The following is an 18,040-nucleotide window of genomic DNA, read 5'->3' on the forward strand; positions in this document are numbered from 1 at the left end:
CCCTTTATACGTGTTCCAAGAACACCAACCTCACCCGGTCCTGTGCAAGGTGGATGAATGATGTCGATGACTGGCAAGGTGGTTTGAGCCAAGCCACAGACTGGAGGAAATACACGTCAGGGTTGGAGAGAACAAGGACACTGAATGCCCTCTCTAGTGCTTTCCGTTTAGTAAAACTGTTATTTTAAGGGGGAGGGATATGTTTCGGTTTTCAGACTGTATTCCAGTATTCCCGCATATCAAAGTCATATTTCCTTATCTGTACATACCTAAAAAAAGCCTTAGTTTATTTTGTGATACTTGAAAGGATGCAAGATGCGCCATTTAGAAAAATTAGCTATTTTAGTTTAATTGTTAAGAGACTATGAGGTGTCTACTCCATGTTAAAATGGCGGTCAGAGCCGAGAGGGAAGTAAGTTTCCGTTCGGAGGCGAGAACCCCAGTGCATGCTTGTAACAGTGTTAGGTGTTGCGGGATTGGTCGGCAGCAGGGGATTGGGCAGGTGGCCAATGGTGTCGCGTCTTGGGCATGACGCCAGGCGCCCCCGCAGAATAAGGCGGGAAATCTGATCACTCGCTATTAAGGTTCCTGATGAGCGGATGTGTGCTCAAGCGTTTACCTGCTGTGGAGAGGTACCGGCGCCAGTGAGGTAAAGTCCTATCAGCTATAGTGCATTAACAAAGATGGTGGCCTGTCGACTCCAGAGGGAGTACGAGGAAGAGGTGGTTGATGAGGACAGCACTAGTGGCTTGGTGACGACAGCACACCTGGATACTTTGAGGAGCGGTGCTGGTGGGTGGGGGGGGGGGGTGCTGAAGGACAACCCGCAGGGCGTGTACGACGAGGAGTTGGAAGAAGAACTGTATTTGTATTTGTATTTGTAACTGTAGCGAACCTGGTCCTATACAATTCAACAACCTTTTATCCATACGACGAAACTGCATGAGAAGTGGTGGACCAGTATGCAGAAGTGCATTTGTCTGGGAAAGCCAGGCAACTTCAGTATCAGCCTAACCTCTGGTGGAGGAACGGCGCTCGAGGAAGAGTGTGTGAGCTGACGGAGCTGTGGGGAGATATGCTCGAGCAACCTGTCCTCTTAAAAATAACGTCGCTTTTGGCCGTTTACCAGTATGGCCGAAAGTGGACGTAATTTGAAAATGAAAAAAAATGAAAAATAAATTTGGGATTTTTTGTTTCAACAACAGTAAGTTAAGGGTCCTATGATAGGTTAGGTGGGCAGGAAATTCTCATAAAGTTTCAAAACGTTATGAAAAACGTTAGTTGAAAGTTTCCTCTCCAAACCTGTCCGCATAAGCCGGACAACTCAAACAGAAAACGGAACAGTACGCCACTGTTGTGAGTCGGTTTCTTTTAAAATTACGTCCAAATTTGGCCATAGAGTGCATACGAGCGAAAAGTGACGTTATTTTTAAGAGGACGTGCCAGCAGGGAAGTCAACTTCGACGTCCTGGACCGGCAAGGAGTTACTCGACGCCACTACGTTCTGATGGATCTATGGTCGACAGTATTGATTTATAAGGTAAATAAATTTGCACTCCCGTTGAGGTGAGTGCCCCTTTGAGTTAGGGTAAGTGTTTTACATAAATAAGGTATAATCAGAAGTTATATGAAGATTTACTCGGAGTTTTAAATTACCGTTTTTACTCAGCTGATGCAAGAAAATGTATGAACGGTAAGAGTGAATGCACTGACAGGTATAAGAAAAGCATCATCAACGCAAATGCTCGTAGTGCGATACGTATATGCTCTTTTTGGCAGCTCTTGCAACACGAACTTGAACGAATCCTCCAAATTGTTTCGAACAACGACTACAGAAATACAGAATTTGATGAAATCGTATGTAAGAAACTAGGCCTCCATCTGACTGAGGATAATCAAGCCCCCAGGGGCGAAAAATTGGCCTCCAAAATAAGACATTGTAGTGGTTATAAAAATACATTCACTCAGGCATAAAAGAAGGATGAGAAGGTGATACGAGACATAAATGACAGGAATTGCAAACTTTGCAGAGAAAACGCAAGGATGAGTCCTGTCATTTATTATAAAAACCCTCATACATGTTCCCTTGTAATGAGAAATAACATCGCTGCCTCCTCTAACAAACTGAGGTGTACTAATGTAGAGTATCAATACAATTGCAACTCTGGAGACTGTGCACTCCGAAATATATGCTACATGGGAAACACAACGAGTACATTGAGTAGACGTCTACACTTCATTTGCAAGACGGAGGTATTAAGCAACATCATTCTCAATACCAGAACACCATCCTTAATCGCCAAGACAACAATAATCACACGCACTGGCGACCATAGGAGGTCTTGTAAGACCTCTTGTAATCAATCAATCTTGTTAGTCATATTCATATTCACACTCCTACCCGCTGAGGGTGTGGACACAATGCGATCCAAACGTCTAATGGTTACAGCTACTCCACCCTTGACCGTCATGCTTTCGGGAGAAGCAATATTCTAAAGGTCCCGTAGGACGTTCACGGCATCACACCCACTGATATTAGTCAGGAAGGTGATATCGTGCTCTTCTTTTCATGTGAAGAAGAGCAAGAAAAACTCTTGAACAACGATGCCATACTTCGCAAAGAGCACCACATACATCCTTGCTTCCCACGTCAGTTCCTGGCCGGACGAACTGTTTTTACCAGCAGGACCTGTCAGTTGAACGCTGACCGACCATAACATAATATCATGGACAATAGCGAGGACAAAAGTCCGAACCTGGGTGTATTCAACCTAGAGTTCTGCAGCACCGACACATCATCAATGAAGATTACTTTCACCACCATAGCTACAGCCACCCAGGCTGCCACACAATGTTTCTACTGCTTCGGCTTACAAATACATCCCCGCCAATTAAAAAGGGAACGATACGATCCCTTTTTAATTGAGATGAGATCCAGCAGTGCTTCAAGTACTACGAGCTCTCCCACCCCACCAACAAGTGTCAGCACCCTGTCCAGAAGTGCAGCCTGTGCTCACTGGACCATCACTACTCCATATGCAAGGCAACAGCCCCCGCCATTTGCTCTGCGATGGCAATCACCCCGGAATTTCCTACCGCTGCCCCCACAGACAGGAAAACATCAAGGCCCAAGTTGAAGCCAAGAGAAACAACCCTTCTACCTCCGCCACCAGAGCCCCAAGTAGGCAAAGAAAGATAACCCAGATACAGAGCTGTGAACGTGAACGTCAAGAAAAGGAAAGAGGGAATTCAACTTTGAAATGGATGGAAGGAGCCAGATTGTTTCTTTATGACCTCATGACCTTAGTCTTTTCCAGCCTTTCCTCTCCACTCGTAACAATTTGGCTCCTTCCATCCATTTCAAAGTTGAATGGGAATCTAATTACCTCCTTCCTTTTCTTGACGTTCATGTTCACAGCTCTGTGTCAGGGCTCTCTTTCTCTGTCTACCTCAAACCCATGCATAGTGGCATGTATATTCACTTCTTTTCCTACCATCTTCCTTCTGTTAAGAAAAGTGTTCTCGTCTCTCTTCCTCCGCGCTCTACGCATCAACGACCCTCAGTTTCTTGATTCTGAAATTGGTTATATCTACAAATTATTCTCTAGCCTAGCATTCTCTAACCCTTTGCATTTTATCAACTGTGCCTATTCTCAAGCTAAATGAAATTTCTTTCATCCTAAACCTGGTTCCAACACTAGGAACACTGTACTCTGACTTCCCCTCATATCTGAACTCAAAACTTTTACTAATACCTTTCGTCCTCTTGACATAAAGCTCGACTATCGACAAACTAACACACTTCGTAGCAATCTAGTTCACACTGCTCCTCCTGCTTCTAATGCTGCTGGTGTCTACTCTGTTTCCTGTTACTCTATTTCCAATACTTTGGTGAAACAGGCCGTAAACACTTAATTACAGACTTAAAGAACACAAAAGAAGTGTTAAGTATGCAGACACAAACAATGCTCTGTTCTATTATGTTAGGGATTCTAATCATCCTATTGATTGGTTTTCCTCCAAAATAATCTTTCCTGCCTCTACTCTAAACAGACGCCGTCCTGTGGATCGGCTCTGATACTCAACATACCCAACATGAACTTTAGTCCTGGCTTTGTTGCTGTTGTCTCTTCCCATTCACAGTATATACTTAAATGTTCTAAACTTTCTAACAAACGTGACCTATCATAAACTTACCCTTCCATTTATCTTTCTTTCTTTCTTTCTTTCTTTCTTTCTTTCTTTCTTTCTTTCTTTCTTTCTTTCTTTCTTTCTTTCTTTCTTTTTCCCTTCGTTTTCTCTTACGATTCCTTTCTTATTCCTATTACTTTCCCCTTTATTACGCCTTACCTTTCGTACCTAATGCCTTATTTTTTCTTCTACTAAGATTTCCTTCTCCTCACCTCTCTCTTGCCTATTTATTTTCTTCGCCTTATTCCCTCATCACAATCGACTTGAGAATGGTCCAGGACGGACCGAAACGTCGTTATACCTTCACTTTCTAGTGTGTGATTTGGTCAACATATTTCAGCCACGTTATTATGACTCGTCTTCTGCATAAGTGATCTATTGTTTCTTCACCCTCTAGATGGTTGACGGTATTTGCACAGAATAGAAAATATTCAAATGAAAATTAGTAATAGTAATCACCATCACTACGGGAACAAACGACTATCAGCAACAGACTCAGGACGACGACCTTCACCACGGGGACCAGAGACTATCAACAAGACGCAGGAAGGTGACCTTCACTACAGGGACCAGAGACTATCAACAAGACGCAGGAAGGTGACCTTCACTACAGGGACCAGAGACTATCAACAAGACGCAGGAAGGTGACCATCACCACGGGGACAAGAGACTATCAACAAGACGCAGGAAGGTGACCATCACCACGGGGACAACAGACTATCAACAAGACGCAGGAAGGTGACCATCACCACGGGGACAACAGACTATCAACAAGACGCAGGAAGGTGACCATCACCACGGGGACAACAGACTATCAACAAGACGCAGGAAGGTGACCATCACCACGGGGACAAGAGACTATCAACAAGACGCAGGAAGGCGACCATCACCACGGGGACAAGAGACTATCAATACGACGCAGAAAGTCAGGAAGTTGTCCCCGCCTGAGCCGCCGGACGTCAGTATGGTACGACCCGCTGTCACGCTCAGACCTCTCCAGGTGCGGCCACTGTCGTCACCCCTGCTGGTCCAGCTGCCACTGTTGTTGTCACCCCAGCTGGTCCAGCTGCCACTGTTGTTGTCACCCCTGCTGGTCCAGCTGCCACTGTTGTTGTCACCCCTGCTGGTCCAGCTGCCACTGTTGTTGTCACCCTTGCTGGTCCAGCTGCCACTGTTGTTGTCACCCCTGCTGGTCCAGCTGCCACTGTTGTTGTCACCCCTGCTGGTCCAGCTGCCACTGTTGTTGTCACCCCTGCTGGTCCAGCTGCCACTGTTGTTGTCACCCCTGCTGGTCCAGCTGCCACTGTTGTTGTCACCCTTGCTGGTCCAGCTGCCACTGTTGTTGTCACCCCTGCTGGTCCAGCTGCCACTGTTGTTGTCACCCCTGCTGGTCCAGCTGCCACTGTTGTTGTCACCCCTGCTGGTCCAGCTGCCACTGTTGTTGTTACCCCTGCTGGTCCAGCTGCCACTGTTGTTGTCACCCCTGCTGGTCCAGCTGCCACTGTTGTCGTCACCCCTGCTGGTCCAGCTGCCACTGTTGTTGTCACCCCTGCTGGTCCAGCTGCCACTGTTGTTGTCACCCCTGCTGGTTCAGCTGCCACTGTTGTTGTCACCCTTGCTGGTCCAGCTGCCACTGTTGTTGTCACCCCTGCTGGTCCAGCTGCCACTGTTGTTGTCACCCTTGCTGGTCCAGCTGCCACTGTTGTTGTCACCCTTGCTGGTCCAGCTGCCACTGTTGTTGTCATCCCTGCTGGTCCAGCTGCCACTGTTGTTGTCACCCTTGCTGGTCCAGCTGCCACTGTTGTTGTCAGCCTTGCTGGTCCAGCTGCCACTGTTGTTGTCACCCCTGCTGGTCCAGCTGCCACTGTTGTTGTCACCTCTGCTGGTCCAGCTGCCACTGTTGTTGTCACCCCTGCTGGTCCAGCTGCCACTGTTGTTGTCACCCCTGCTGGTCCAGCTGCCACTGTTGTTGTCACCCTTGCTGGTCCAGCTGCCACTGTTGTTGTCACCCTTGCTGGTCCAGCTGCCACTGTTGTTGTCACCCTTGCTGGTCCAGCTGCCACTGTTGTTGTCACCCCTGCTGGTCCAGCTGCCACTGTTGTTGTCACCCTTGCTGGTCCAGCTGCCACTGTTGTTGTCACCCTTGCTGGTCCAGCTGCCACTGTTGTTGTCACCCCTGCTGGTCCAGCTGCCACTGTTGTTGTCGCCACTGCAGGTCCAGCTGCCACTGTTGTTGTTACTGTTGGTACTGAAACCAAGTTTACCACTGCTGCTGAAAAGCCTTGTGTTAGTACGGCAGTTGAGATGAATGTGAGTGGTCTTATTTACTGTAACTTGTGATCAAGAGTCCTATAGTTACTTGCTACTAATACAAACCTTCTTCTACCTCCTCAGCCCAAGATACACCTGAAGGTCATGGGTGGATCTGTGTGGGCGAGGGTGTGGGTGTGGGCGCTCGTCATCATTCAAGTTGGAGCACAGAAAACCATGTTTGCTACCTGGAGCCCCAGTAGTTGCTTGTCCACGGTGACGGCGCCACAGACCACCTACTCCGCCTCCTCCACCATACAGTGTGCCGCCCTTGGCAAACTTAAGGGCGCCCAGAAGTATATATATAACGGTGAGTTCACTGCTCACAGATGGAGTGAGATCTGTTCTGAAGTACACAGCACCAGCATGGATCCCTCGCCATAATAAGTATATAGAGAATGTTAAGAAAGTGTACCTAATGTAAGACACAAACAGTAACACACACACACACACACACACACACACACACACACACACACACACACACACACACACACGCACGCACGCACGCACGCACGCACACACACACACACACACGCACGCACGCACGCACGCACGCACGCACGCACGCACGCACGCACACACACACACACACACACACACACACACACACACACACACACACAGTGCCAGAAAGCCTTTGACACACTACCCCATAAAAGGCTGTTAAAAAAGTTGGAGCATCAGGCAGGAGTAAAAAGGAAGGTGCTCCAGTGGATAAGGGAGTACTTAAGCAACAGGAAACAGCGAGTAACGGTGAGGGGGGAGACATCAGAGTGGCGAGATGTCACCAGCGGAGTCCCACGGGACTAAGTACTTGGACACATCCTATTTCTAAATATATGTAAACGATCTTCCGGAGGGTATAGACTCGTTCCTCTCAATGTTTGCTGATGATGCAAAAATTATGAGAAGAATCAAGACGGATGAAAATAGACAGAGACTACAGGATGACCTGGACAAACTAGAGGAATGGTCTAGAAAATGCCTTCAACTCAGGAAAGTGTAAGGTAATGAAATTAGGCGAAGGGAGCAGGAGGCTGAACACAAGGTACCATCTGGGAGGTGAAATCCTGCAAGAGTCAAATAGAGAGAAAGATCTGGGGGTTGATATCACTCCGAACCTGTCCCCAGACGCCCACGTCAAAAGGATATCATCAGCGGCATATGCTAGACTGGCCAACATAAGAACTGCCATTAGAAACTTGTGTCAGGAATTGTTCAGGACCCTGTATACCACTTATGTCAGACCAGTCTGGAGTATGCGGCTCCAGCCTGGAGTCCATACCTAGTTAAACACAAGACAAAGTTAGAGAAGATTCAGTGGTATGCCACCAAGTTCGTCCCGCAACTGAGAGGAATGAGGTACGAGGAAAGGGTAAAGGAGCTGAACCTCACGTCTCTGGAAGACAGAAGAGTAAGGGGAGACATGATAACCACCTACAAAATTCTCAAGGGAATTGACAGGGTGAACAAAGACAAACTCTTCAGCACGGGTGGGACACGAACAATGGGACACAGGTGGAAACTTAGTACCCAGATGAGCCACAGAGACGTTAGAAAGATTTTTTCAGTGTCAGAGTAGTTAATAAATGGAATGCACTAGGAAGTGATGTGGTGGAGGCTGACTCCATACACAGTTTCAAATGTAGATATGATAGAGCCCAGTAGGCTCAGGAATCTGTACATCAGTTGATTGACAGTTGAGAGGCGGGACCAAAGAGACAAAGCTCAACCCCCGCAAGCACAACTAGGTGAATACACACGCACACACATGAGTCACACACACAGTGTATGTGTGGGGCCTGACAGATGAGTGGACAGCGTTCGGGGTTCATTGTCCTAAGGGACCGGGTTCAATCCTCGGCGGAGGCGGAAACAAATGGGCAAAATTTCTTTCACCCTGATGCCCCTGCTCACCTAGCAGTACATAGGTACCAGGGAGTTGGTACCAGGAATAATATACAGGAATACACAGGAATGGTACCAGGAATAATATACACCTGGAAGATACTGGAGGGCCAAGTACCAAATCTACACAGTAAAATAACAACGTACTGGAGTGAACGATATGGAAGAAAATGCAGAATAGAACCAGTGAAGAGCAGAGGTGCCATAGGCACAATCAGAGAACACTGTATAAACATCAGAGGTCCGCGGTTGTTCAACGTCCTCCCAGCGAGCATAAGAAATATTGCCGGAACAACCGTGGACATCTTCAAGAGGAAATTAGATTTATTCCTCCAAGGAGTGCCGGACCAAGCGGGCTGTGGTGGGTATGTGGGCCTGCGGGCCGCTCCAAGCAACAGCCTGGTGGACCAAACTCTCACAAGTCAAGCCTGGCCTCGGGCCGGGCTTGGGGAGTAGAAGAACTCCCAGAACCCCATCAACCAGGTAACCAGGTAACCAGGAGTTAGATAGCTGCTATGGGCTGCTTCTTGGGGAATGTGTTTGTGTGAAAATTAGGATTATGGATTTTCCCGAAACGCTATTCGTGCTAGTGGCTGTAGAAGAATGTAAGGTTTCTTGTATATATAAATAAATAAACACAAAATATCTACCAAGTAACACACACACATACACACATGCGACACACATAGTAACAAACACTCAATATCTACCAAGTAACGCACACTCTCACGAGATTCGCCTAGTAACACACTCAAGAACCAGCAAGCCGCATATGTATTAACTGGGATCACAGAGGACCTGAAATTGCACCTTGCCCTTGCAATAGCCTACACTGAATACCCAAACAACTAACCACAAGACACCGACACCTTAGCGGCCAAGATAACTGTGTGAAATAATAGTATCTTCCACTATAATATCCTGATCTTGAGTTAAGTCGTCGTTCTGCCCAGACGAAAATTTGCTAGAGGGCTTATGATGTTCGTCCTTCAGATGCGAAGATATCCATGACTTCCATATATTAGTTCGAAGGTCGGTGGCTGTGTGCCAGATGATGGGGGATGACACCATTCTGGGCCCGGAAGGCTCACCCACACACCCAAATACGTGGGTGCTACTGCAGAGGTGTAGAGAAGTGTAGTGAGAAGGGTGTAGTGAGCTGGTGTAGAGAAGGGTAGTGAGTACCACTGCATGGTACACCTTCAGTTTGGTGGTAAGACTGTGTCCTTACACTTCCCCGATACTGTCACGAAATCTTCAAAGGCAGCGATGGCCTTGGCGAACTTCCTGCTGACTTCTTCGTCTATGTTCACCGCTCTTGAGAGTTTGGTGCCAAAATTAAAAAAGTTGTCGATTGTGTGCAGGTTCTGCCCATTGACAGTGATGTGCGGTTTATGCTAGGGTATTATACTAGGTGCTCATTGATTCATCACTTCACTCTTTTTGGAGCTGATGATGAGACCGAAGTTGTCGCAGGCGTGGGAGAAGCAGTCTATATCGTACTGCAGCATTTGCTCTGTGCTGGCGTTGACGTCCCAGTCATCAGTGAACAGGACGTCTCTTCCTTCCTTCCATCAGTCCTGTATCTGATAGAAATTCTTTCCTGGGTGTTATGAAAATGTTACTACTATGGGAAGGTGGTATCTTGAGGTTATCTTGAGATGATCTCGGGGCTTTTTTTAGTGTCCCCGCGGCCCGGTCCTCGACCCGGCCTCCACCCCCAGGAAGCAGCCCGTGACAGCTGACTAACACCCAGGTACCTATTTTACTGCTAGGTAACAGGGGCATAGGGTGAAAGAAACTCTGCTCATTGTTTCTCGCCGGCGCCTGGGATCGAACCCAGGACCACAGGATCACAAGTCCAGCGTGCTGTCCGCTCGGCCGACCGGCTCCCTCCCTTCTCCGGTATAGAGAAGGGAAAATATTTTATATTTTTCCCTTTCTCCTAAGGGAAAACTAGGAGTTCCTAAAATCAGTGGAGATAAAATAGGTCCGACCCGCAATAAGAACATAAAACAATATTAAATTAGTGGCTTAAAGTAAATACGTCAGTCTAGTGGTTGATCACTGTTCCACTTTACAGGATGAATGGATACTCCTTTAATAGTACTTATTTATTAAACCCTCTTATAACCCCCCATACACATTAATAACAATAGCTACTTTACCACATGATCTTACGTTAACTACTTTGGTCCACATAGACAGGATACAAGGCTTACACTTGGGCAAAAGCTAGGGTAAAGTCTACTTGAAAAGAACTCGAAGGCTTGAAGCAGCCTGGGGTAGTTAAGCCCCTCGTGGTACCCTAGTCACAATACAATATACTTAGGGATGCCCCAAACACTGGCTAATACTACACAATACTTGTCAATAAAACACACAAACCTAGCTAGTAGCACGATACCTTAATACTAATTAACTTATGTGTAACATACCCCAGCATGGGGTAAGGGGAGAGAGGAGTAGGAAAAGGAGGAGACAGAGCCACACAGGAGAGGTGTTGACCCAAGCCCAGTAGTCCAGAGAAGAACGCAGGAGTCTCCAGTCCCCGAGCTCTCAACGTTGTTGTTATTGGTGCCGGGAAGATAACATAACTGATCGTGCAGCTACAAACAATACAAGTCTTCACCGGCCTTCATTACTCGTTACTTTACTAGTTCTAAGAATAGCTGGTAACTAGTTCAATGTTATATTTAATCAACAACAAGCTCAGAGTCTGAATGCTCCGTGAGACCAAGATTCGTCTTACGTCTAGCCAGGAAGAGAGGAACAAAAACGCGTCAGCCGTCCTACCAATTAATGTAAAGTAATTATTTAGAGCTCAATTTGACCTCTGGTTTCCAACTAAGGAACCCAGAGTCGTAACACTGGCAATCACAGAAGGCATCAGTGAACACGGACGAGAGTACAATGCTGAAGAGTGGGCGAAAACGCAGCCGTGCTTCACACCGTTCATCACTGGAATGGCTTTTGACTCAATTTTGCCATCATGCCATCGTGATTGAGTGAATTTTCCGGGACAGCAAAACTTCTCCATATGAGATTGTATCAAGAATTATTAAGTGAAGAAGGGAGTCGAAAAACAAGTAATATTTAAGAGTAGTTAGGGGAAAAGAGTTTGATTGAAAGCATGTGTAACTTAACACTAATTCATTAAAGTAAATTAACACTAATACACATGGGTTATTAGGTTAACAGAGAGTCTCACAGCCACAAAAGGTAAGCAATGAGCATTTCACAACTAAATGGTATCCAACACGTTCAGAATTCTTAAAATACCACAGCCTTTATTAGCCACTAGCAAGGCAGCAAACTAACTTAACACTTGTGATAACTCTCTCTTTGGTACTAGCAAATACAAGGATATTTGTCTGGTATATAATAATAATAATAATAATAATAATAATAATAATAATAATAATAATAATAATAATAATTTATTTAGGAACAGTACATACATAGTTGCAGCGTTACAGTACAAACATTCTTTTTTTTTTTTTTTTTTTTTTTTTTTTTTTTTTTTTTTTTGAGATATATACAAGAGTTGTTACATTCTTGTACAGCCACTAGTACGCGTAGCGTTTCGGGCAAGTCCTTAATCCTATGGTCCCTGGAATACGATCCCCTGCCGCGAAGAATCGTTTTTTCATCCAAGTACACATTTTACTGTTGCGTTAAACAGAGGCTACAGTTAAGGAATTGCGCCCAGTAAATCCTCCCCGGCCAGGATACGAACCCATGACATAGCGCTCGCGGAACGCCAGGCGAGTGTCTTACCACTACACCACGGAGACTGCGAGACTGCATTCTGTTAGATTTAAAGATAGAGGTAGTACATACAATACCTAAAGCCACTAATACGCATAGCGTTTCGGGCAAAACTGATACTGATAACATTTCTGTCAATCAAAACTCCTGCAATGCTGTAATAATAATATCTTAACACAGAATTATAACAGATCAAAGTGTTAAACAATGATATGTCTAAACAATCAACGTCACCACACAGAGGATGTTGGCGTGACAGACCTAACTATTACCTCGGCTATAAAGACCTATATGTAGTAGGAGTGGCATGTTGAGCAGTGTATGCAACCGCAGTGTATCAACATGCCACGCCCACTACACCTGATCAATCTGTGTATGTTTCGTACCTTATTTTGGCCTTATTCATCACACTTTATGCCTTTCTCTTCTCTCCTTTATGCCTTATTCTTGATCCATTTGTATAGACCCATAAATCTCATTGTTCGACCCATTTGTTTACATCTGGCCCCATTGTTCGATCCATTTGTCTACACCTGACCCCTTAATTGAATAAATCCAATATGCCCTGTTTTGTACCATTACCTGAGAATGAACAATGTAGGTTTGAAACGTTGTGTAAGCTATATAAATAAAAATATAAATGTTCATTTGTTCAAAACCGCTAATCTCCGAAAGTTCTTCACCAATTGCTTTGAAATTTTTACACAACGTTCCATTCACATCCGAGTGGGTTTTTATATACATACTCTATAGACGTCACGTCTGTGATGGGAAAAACTTGTTTTTTTTTTTAAATGTGTTTTCATGTGGTTTTCATATGAGGGAAATCTTTGAAACCTCTTTACCGATGGCTTTGAAATTTTGATACGACGTTGCATTCGAATAGGCGCGTGTTTTTATATACTTGCCTCACCTGTGACAAGAAAAAAATGTGTTACGGCCCTCTCGGGTCGCAACTGGGTTCGTACTCTGATGTTATTAGAGGAAGTTGTATCCGGCCCCAAGCCAGTAGTGGCTTTCAAGGGATGAGATCCGTGACGCAAGTAACTTAAAGGGGAAGGGAAATAAAGTCAAGAACTTAATATAATATAATGATTTCCAACACCAATAAATAATATATAAAAAGATTACATGGGGGGAGGAGTATTAACACTGCACAGGGGAATTATTTACACTGGCGTCTTCTCCTGAAGACTCTGGATCCAAGCTCTCGGTGCCAAGTCCTCGGTGCTCTCGTGGTCTCTTGACGAATCCTTCGATCAAGCTGAGTCTACCCCTGACACAGGCCAGCCAAAACACAGTTCCACTGGGGGCACCGCCGTGGAGGCCGTCAACCACAAGTCCAGCAGAACAGCTGGCAGGTTCCGGATCAGCAACGCTGGTCAGGCCACTCCACGAGCGATACTAGGGAAGCGCCCTAGTCAGGAGCCTCGTGTGATACCACAAATCACTCTCCTGTCCCCAATACCCCAGTGGTCAATCGTCTCCAGCAGTCGGTCCCGGGTACGACAATCCTTCTACTGCCACTTCACTGGCAGGGTAACACCACAGTGTTCCTCCCGGAGGCGACTCACAGCTGCTGCAGCAAAGCACAAGGTATGGGGACGGCTGCCTTGGGTAGACTGACTCAACTTCCCTTACAGCAGTCCCAGGTCGACTCTGTAAGTAGACACGTCATCAATAACAGGGACACACAAAAGCACCTCACTTACAGGCTCAGACACAAACGCCCGACATATCCACTCCATAGATGGCGTTGTTGTCTGAGCACCACCTCACCAGAGGTCAGCAGCGGCGGTGTTGTGAGCTGAACGGGACTGGAAACTGGCCCTTGTGGCTGGTACACTTCGTCCTCACCAGGTGTCTTCGTCCATTTGGTGGGGGTTTCGGGAGCTGACCCACAGATGACGTGGTCGTCACTGCTCCAGGCCCGGACGCTGGATTCGGGTTCGTAACACGTCCCCACCAAAAAGAATTTGGTTTGGGTTTCTAGAAAGAGAATTACAAACCAAATTAGTACGGTGACACAACTCCAAATGGACTCACTTATACCGTAAACTGGAACGGCGAGGCTGTCTCGTCCACAGAACTGTACTAAGGAGAAACCCTGGCACAAAGGGAACTTAAAAATGGCAGGCGATGACCTGCCTGCCGTAATTTTCCACACCTCCTCTGCGATGTCAAGCAGGGGCATCATCTCACATCTCTCGCGTAAGGATCGGTATCGACATGATCTGGGGTGGCTCGACACTTCCCTGTGTCGTGGCACCGATGATGGCTGGTTACAAACGGCATTTCTGGTACCGTTCCAGTGGTCCTTCAGGGAGACGGGAACCTGGAATACAGGGGTCTGATAATTTAGAGTGACAGCGACAGCGGGTAAAACAGTACTTACAGCATACTCCTCTACTAGGTCCACACCTATTCCCAACAGGGCTGTTCGTACATTGAAGATGGCATTCGCTCTGCCACCGTCAGGTCTACCGACGTTCCGTATAACGCTGCATTGAGGCTCAGCAATCACGCGGGGGGTGTCAACCTGCCGGATACAGTCACTCATATTATCACATCTCGTACCTCCTGTATCAACCATCACCTTCCAGGCTCCTTCGCCGACTGCAACACTCACAGTGCACGTCTCTAATCCCTGGGATCTCTTCGCGATTTTCTTCTCTTTCTTGCTCTTCTCTTTCTCTCTCTCGCTCTTCTTTCCTTTCTTCCAATTCTAAACGCCTCATCGCCATTTCCTTTTCTTTCATCTCCATTTCTTTATCTTTTAATTCTCGTTCTAATTCTAACTTCTTCCATTCTATCTTCCGATTTATCTCTAAGGCGCGCATTTTGACTGTAAGCAAGCTAATATTCAGCTCACCTGCATCACTGTCAATGTCACTGCCTTTATCTTCCTTTTCAGTGGAAGCAACTTCTTCACTTTCCTTGGTACCTAGTGCCTCACTTTCTTGTTTTTCTTCGGCCTTCAAATGCCGGTGAACCTTGGATAAGATCTCTACACGGGAATCACTGGCACGGATCTTTATCTCTAGGTAGGCACTAACTAGCACTAGTTCCGGTTTGCTCAGATACTTTAATCTGGCAAGACAGTCCTCTCTGTTCAGAAAAGCCTGAACATCGTCCAGATCATCGATGGTAGCTTTTTCTGCCATTGTCACAGATGGAACACTTAACTAGCACTTAACACACCGCTTTCACGTTAGCACTTAACGCACCGAGCACTGTTCTACGTCAATATTGCACTTTATCGCACCAAGCGCCTCACTTGCCAATATTGCACGTAATTACTTCGGGCACCGCAGTACACAATATTGCACTGAATCACAGTGAACACTTCGCTCTACAATATTGCACTGAATCACGCCGAGCACCGCACTACACAATATTGCACTTAATCGCTTAATCACAGCGAGCACCGCACTGCACAATATCGCACTTAGTCACTCTGAGCACCGCACAGGACGTATAACGTCCCAATCGTCACACACAGGGGGAATTATATACAGGGATTACGCCACTTCACCACCCCTGTCAAACATACTTAACAAGGGGACGGATCCCGCTGGGGATGCCAATTATGTTACGGCCCTCTCGGGTCGCAACTGGGTCCGTACTCTGATGTTATTAGAGGAAGTTGTATCCGGCCCCAAGCCAGTAGTGGCTTTCAAGGGATGAGATCCGTGACGCAAGTAACTTAAAGGGGAAGGGAAATAAAGTCAAGAACTTAATATAATATAATGATTTCCAACACCAATAAATAATATATAAAAAGATTACATGGGGGGAGGAGTATTAACACTGCACAGGGGAATTATTTACACTGGCGTCTTCTCCTGAAGACTCTGGATCCAAGCTCTCGGTGCCAAGTCCTCGGTGCTCTCGTGGTCTCTTGACGAATCCTTCGATCAAGCTGAGTCTACCCCTGACACAGGCCAGCCAAAACACAGTTCCACTGGGGGCACCGCCGTGGAGGCCGTCAACCACAAGTCCAGCAGAACAGCTGGCAGGTTCCGGATCAGCAACGCTGGTCAGGCCACTCCACGAGCGATACTAGGGAAGCGCCCTAGTCAGGAGCCTCGTGTGATACCACAAATCACTCTCCTGTCTCCAATACCCCAGTGGTCAATCGTCTCCAGCAGTCGGTCCCGGGTACGACAATCCTTCTACTGCCACTTCACTGGCAGGGTAACACCACAGTGTTCCTCCGGGAGGTGACTCACAGCTGCTGTAGCAAAGCACAAGGTATGGGGACGGCTGCCTTGGGTAGACTGACTCAACTTCCCTTACAGCAGTCCCAGGTCGACTCTGTAAGTAGACACGTCATCAATAACAGGTACACACAAAAGCACCTCACTTACAGGCTCAGACACAAACGCCCGACATATCCACTCCATAGATGGCGTTGTTGTCTGAGCACCACCTCACCAGAGGTCAGCAGCGGCGGTGTTGTGAGCTGAACGGGACTGGAAACTGGCCCTTGTGGCTGGTACACTTCGTCCTCACCAGGTGTCTTCGTCCATTTGGTGGGGGTTTCGGGAGCTGACCCACAGATGGCGTGGTCGTCACTGCTCCAGGCCCGGACGCTGGATTCGGGTTCGTAACAAAATGTTTTTTTTTTTAAGAAACAGTGACATCTGTTGGACAAAAGAGCAACACATGTTCTAATCTCCGAAAGTTCTTCACCAATTGCTTGAAAATTTTGACCCAACACTCTATTTGAATACGCATGTCTTTTTAAATACCTATTATATAGATGCCACACCTTTGACCAGTAAAAATATATTTTTTTTAAACAACACCATCTGTTGCATGTAAGAGCAACACACACAATACTATTGTGTTGTTTACCATACCGTTCATTTTGTGAGTGTAAGTATAGATTCCACACCTGACACAGGTAAAACCATGCACTTTTTTAAATACAGCACCATCTGCTGCACATAAGAGCAATACACGCTATACTAAATATGTTATGATTCCATTTAAATGTCACCGATTGCATTCATTAATTAAATTTTCATAGATTTCTATTTATTTTCATTTTGATTGAATTATTTTGTGTGACATATCCTTGGAAATGAGCTGTGTTGTTGACCATACCGTTCATTTCATGAGTATAGTTTATTTTTTTATGTTTTTAATGTTTTTCATTTCGTTTTTTAAATATTATCTTTATTTTTCAGTGATGGGAACATCAGATCATTTCATGTTCCAAATTTTTTTAAGGGAAAAACAGATCATTTGGGAATGCATTAGACGAGGGAGTGGGATATTGTGGGGAAGACGAGAGGACGGGAGTGGGAGATGGTTGGGAGGATGAGGGGTCAGAGGAGGGGGAAATGATAGGGAGGACGAGGGGACAGGAGAATGGAGAATGGTGTGGGAGGAGAAGGGTACAGGGAAGTGGGGGATAGTGGGGAGGACTTGGGGGCAGGGTAAGGTTGCTGTGGCTCAGCAATGCTCATGCATTGCTGAGCCACAGCAACCTGTAGCCTGGTACAGCTAGTCTAAATAAATAAAAATGTAAATTTCCTTTGTTCAAAATCGCTAATCTCCGAAAGTTCTTCACCGATTGCTTTAAAAATTTTACACAATGTTCCATTTACATCCGAGCGGGTTTTTATACACACTATATAGATGTCATGTCTGTGACAGGAAAAAATATGTTTTTTTTAAACTGTGTTTTTCATATGTTTTTCATGTGAGGGAAATCTTCAAAGCCTCTTTATTGTTTGTTGTGAAATTTTGACACAACATAGCATTTGAATAGGTGCGTGTGTTTATATAACTACTATATACATGCCTCACCTGTGACAGGAAAAAAACTTTCTTCTTTTTAAACAGC

At 46.0% G+C, this 18,040-nt stretch overlaps 1 protein-coding gene across 1 annotated transcript in view; it reads left to right on the forward strand.

The window, feature by feature from the left end:
* Positions 1-388: 388 nt before the first annotated feature.
* LOC138354224 (fucolectin-5-like) overlaps positions 389-18,040 on the forward strand; it is a 121,279-nt gene continuing 103,627 nt past the window's right edge. Inside the window, exons 1-3 of the mRNA XM_069308110.1 lie at positions 389-412; positions 1,780-1,857; positions 6,586-6,811. Of these exons, the coding sequence (XP_069164211.1) occupies positions 389-412; positions 1,780-1,857; positions 6,586-6,811 (328 nt within the window). The remainder of the gene's footprint in view (positions 413-1,779; positions 1,858-6,585; positions 6,812-18,040) is intronic.

This window comes from Procambarus clarkii, chromosome 62, assembly GCF_040958095.1.
Source record: "Procambarus clarkii isolate CNS0578487 chromosome 62, FALCON_Pclarkii_2.0, whole genome shotgun sequence".
NCBI lineage: Eukaryota > Metazoa > Arthropoda > Malacostraca > Decapoda > Cambaridae > Procambarus > Procambarus clarkii.